General features: G+C 40.9%; 1 protein-coding gene across 1 annotated transcript in view; it reads left to right on the forward strand.

Moving 5' to 3' along the window:
• Nucleotides 1–4659, forward strand: part of GRSF1 (G-rich RNA sequence binding factor 1) — a 24029-nt gene that overhangs the window by 10438 nt on the left and 8932 nt on the right. The window contains exon 6 of the mRNA XM_011998147.1: nucleotides 3357–3541. Within this exon, the coding sequence (XP_011853537.1) occupies nucleotides 3357–3541 (185 nt within the window). The remainder of the gene's footprint in view (nucleotides 1–3356; nucleotides 3542–4659) is intronic.

A 4659-nucleotide genomic window follows, 5' to 3' on the forward strand; every position in this document is an offset into this window, starting at 1 on the left:
TAACAATTTATATAATTTAAAGGTATTATCTAATTCCTAGAACCATTAACAGTGAAGTCTATGATTTCTGTTGTTTCCTAGTATATAATTAACAGCAAAAAAAAAAAAAAAAAAAAAGATGGGGAGAATTGTATGTTTTGAGTGGGCTTCTTGGACCCTACCTATTCTGGAGATACGGGTGTGTAGGTGTTACTGACTTTTGACTGCATAATAAATTTTTTCCTATCAAGCATGTATTCAGTTTTGGGACTGGCAAAACAATAAAAATTTTATTAGTATTTGAATGATGGTGTTAATTCTAAGGATAAAAAAACCTGCTAGTAGCACTAAACTCTTTTCGTGTTCTAGGACTGAATATAGTTGACATTACTTTTGTGATGGACTACAGAGGGAGACGAAAAACAGGGGAAGCCTATGTGCAATTTGAAGAACCAGAAATGGCCAACCAAGCCCTGTTGAAACACAGGGAAGAAATTGGTAATCGGTGAGTAAAGCAGATATTAATGATGCACAAGTGTCACACATCAAGTCATTTTGACGAATGTGTTGTAATATGACTGTAAAGTTATCCAAACATAGAAAAGTAGAGAGAGTAGTGTAGTGAGCCATCAAATGCCCATAATTTAGATTAACAATTTTTTTTTGACTGCTCCTTGTGGAGCAGGACTAACCCATAGACAGTGTACCTAGAGCAGCTAGATTAACACATTTATATATAAAATATAACATCTGTTATATTTGCTTCATCTGGTTTTTTTTTAGTATGCATCTGTAAAAAAAAAATTTTTTTACATAATTTCAATGTTATATCTAACACCGTTATCAATAGTATGTTATCTAATAACAGTTCATAATATTTTTCCATTTATACCAAAAATATCCTTTTTTTTTTTTTTTTTGGCAACGGAGTCTCTCTCTGCTGCCTAGGCTAGAGTGCAGTGGCGTGATCTTGGCTCACCGCAACCTCTCTCTGCCTCCCAGGTTCAAGTGATCCTCCTGCCTCAGCCTCCCGAGTAGCTGGAACTAGTGGCATGCGCCACCACGCCCAGCTAAGTTTTGTATTTTTAGTAGAGACGGGGTTTCACCATGTTGGCCAGGCTAGTCTAGAACTCCCGGACTCAAGTCATCCACCCACCTCTGCCTCCAAAAGTGTTGGGATTACAGGTGTGAGCCACCACACCGGACAAAAATATCTTTTTTGAAACAGAATCCAGATAAGGTCTACACACTGCATTTGATTGTTATGTCCATAGTTCTCTGTGTATTTTTTTCTTTTAAGACACAGGATCTCATTCTGTCACCCAGGCTGGAGTGCAGTAGCATGATGATAGCTCACTACAGCCTTGAATTCCTGGGCTCAAGCAGTCTTCTCGCCTCACCCTACCAACTAGCTAGAACTATAGGCATGTGCCACCACACCTCGCTCTGTGTGTGTGTGTGTGTGTGTGTGTGTGTGTGTGTGTGTGTAGGTGGGGTCTTGCTGTGTTGCCCTGACTGGCCTCAAACTCATGGGCTCAAGTGATCTCCCGCTTTGGCCTCCCTAAACGCTGGGATTACAGGTGTGAGCCACTGCACCTGACCACTGATTCTCTTGAACTAGAGCAAATCCCCCTTACTTATTCCCTCCCTCTTTTTAAAAGCAATTGACTTTTGAAGAAATTAGATCAGTTGTCTTGTACAGTGTCTCATGTTGACATCACATCATGATGCACATGATGATAAGTGGGTTCGTTTGTGTTTTAACTTTAGTTTTGGAGGTACAGTTTAAAATGTCAAATGTTAAATCACTGTTGGGTTACTTTTTTTGCTGTTTTCTGGCCTTTTAAATCAGCTCCTTTGAAGTAAACAAAATAGCCATTGCAAAGGCAGTGTTTCAGGATCTACTGATAGAAGTGGTTCAAAGGTTTTTTAGTTTCTTGAGACAGGATCTTGCTCTGTCACTCAGCCTGGAGTGCAGTGGTACAAACACCTTGACCTCCTGGGCTCAAGCAGTCTTCCCACCTCAGCTTTCCTTGTAGGTGGTACCACAGGCATGCATCACCATGCCTGGCTAATTTTAGACAGAGCCTTACTCTGTTAACCTCACTGGAGTGCGATTGAGTGATACAGCTCTCTGCAGCTGTGGCCTCCTGGGCTCAAGCAGTCCTCCACTTCAGCCTCCCAAGTAGCTGGGACTACAGGTGCATGCCACCACACCCAGCTAATTCTTGTATTTTTGTAGAGACGGGGTTTTGCATGTTGCCCAAGCTGGTCTCAAACTCCTGAGCTCAAGTGATCCACCTGCCTCAGCCTCCCAAAGTACTAGGATTACAGGTGTGAGCCACTGCACCTGGTCTCCTGGCTAATTAAAAAAAAAAAAACAAAAAACTTTTGTTGAGATAGTGTCTCACTTTGTTGTCCAAGCTCAAAGATTTTTTTTAAAGAAGTAGTGCACATCTAATCTTTATAAATTTGTAAAAACAAGCTATTTTTATAACTCTTAGTTTAGAAAGCCATGTTAAGAAAAAGAAAACTGTGCTGGGTGTGGTGGCCAATACCTGTAATCCCAGCACGTTGGGAGGCTGAAGTGGGTAGAATCACTTGAGCCCAGGAGTTCAAGAGCAACCTGGGCAACATGGCAAGAACCCATGTCTACAAAAATAAAAAATACAAAATGTAGCAGTGTGTGGTGGCAGGCGGCAGTAGTCCCCAGCTACTTGGGAGGCTGAGGCAGGAAGATCACTTGAGTCTAGGAGGTTGAGGCTGCAGTGAGCCATGTTCACACCACTGCACTCCATCTTGGGTGACAGCAAGAAACCCAAGTTTCAAAAAAAAAAAGATTGTTCCAGAAGCTTGGGTTTAATAGATAGTCCCCTCCACGGTGATAGCAAGTCATAATTGATACTTAGTTCTTGAATTCTCATTAGCCTTTTAGTGAAGTTCTGGGAAGTTAGCTCTTCTTTTACTGTGACTTTTAATATCTTATACAGATGTGATTAATTTGCACAGAATTGAATTTCAAGGCTTCAAGAGATTGTTAACCAGCTGTTTAAAAAACCCTTATGAGATTAATTTTCTCTGTGTACACAGTTAACGTAAGCATAGTTCTCATGAAGCAAAACAGAGTAGAAAATATTGTTAAAATGTGTATGAAGAAAAAGTGTTACCTTGGTGCAAAAACTTAAATCAGTGACCTACTGTTTTATGTTTTCATGGGCTACTATTTGTATCCATTATTACTTTTCCCTACCTGTTATCTTTGGACACCTGTGTTTCATAAGCTGTTGGAAATATAATGTATACATGTTTATTTTAAGTGAGTTCAGTATAAAGTTACTTTGCACCATTTGTGCCTGTTCACTTTTTCTTTGACATAGATACATCGAGATATTTCCAAGCAGAAGGAATGAAGTTCGAACACATGTTGGTTCTCATAAGGGAAAGAAAATCGCATCTTCTCCTACTGCTAAGTATATAACTGAGCCAGAAATGGTCTTTGAAGAACATGAAGTAAATGAGGATATTCGACCCATGACAGCTTTTGAAAGTGAGAAGGAAATAGGTAAGGTCCTGTCTCTTCTTGAGTCTCATTGGTTCTATCTTGAATGTTTTGGATTTTGCGAAAAAAAAATTTTTTTTTTGAGACAGAGTCTCACTCTGTTGCCAGGCTGGAGCGCAGTGGTGCGATCCTGGCTGACTGCAACCTCTGCCTCCCGGGTTCAAGCGATTCTCCTGCCTTAGCCTCCTGAGTAGCTGGGACTACAGGTGCATGCCACCACGCCCAGCTAATTTTTATAATTTTAGTAGAGACAAGGTTTCGCCATGTTGGCCAGGCTGGTCTGGAACTCTTGACCTCGAGTGATCCACCTGCTTCAGCCTCCTAAAGTGCTGGAATTACAGGTGTGAGCCAACATACCAGGCCTAAAGATTTAATAGGTCTTTGAGTATAGTACATGCTTTGAGTATATGCAGAAAGACTTAATTATTTTGCTAGGTTTTTAATTTAATCATTTTTATTAACTATATCAAAAGCTGGGTAGTAAAAATGTGATAAAAGGAAGTAAAATGTCAATATTTAAATTAAGATGGGGGAAGATTTGGGTAATGAGCAGGAATATTGACTGAAGTAAGGATTTTTTTTTTTTTTTTGAGACAGAGTCTTGCTCTGTCGCCCAGGCTGGAGTGCAGTGGGGAGATCTCTGCTCACTGCGAGCTCCGCCTCCTGGGTTCACTCCATTTTCCTGCCTCGGCCTCCCAAGTAGCTGGGAGTACAGGTGCCTGCCACTGTGGCCGGCTAGGTTTTATATTTTTAGTAGAGACAGGGTTTCCCCATGTTGGCCAGGCTGGTGTTGAACTACTGACCTCAGGGGATCCGCCCACCTCTGCCTCCCAAAGTGCTGGGATTACAGGCATGAGCCACTGTGCCCACCAGAAGTAAGGATTTTTGTTTGCTTCTGGATTTAATTATTTCTTTGATTCCTAACTCAGAGCAACATTTGGAATCTTTTAAGTTTGATAAATACTTTTTAAACTGGTACCTTGGGATTATCTTGTCACTATATATATATGTGTGTGTGTGTGTATGTATATATATAGTTTTTTGAGACAAGGTCTTGTTCTGTGGCCCATTCTGGAGTGCAGTGGCACAATCATGGCTCACTGCAACCTTGAACTCCTGGG

The sequence above is a fragment of the Mandrillus leucophaeus genome, unplaced genomic scaffold (genome assembly GCF_000951045.1).
Source record: "Mandrillus leucophaeus isolate KB7577 unplaced genomic scaffold, Mleu.le_1.0 Scaffold559, whole genome shotgun sequence".
Lineage (NCBI taxonomy): Eukaryota > Metazoa > Chordata > Mammalia > Primates > Cercopithecidae > Mandrillus > Mandrillus leucophaeus.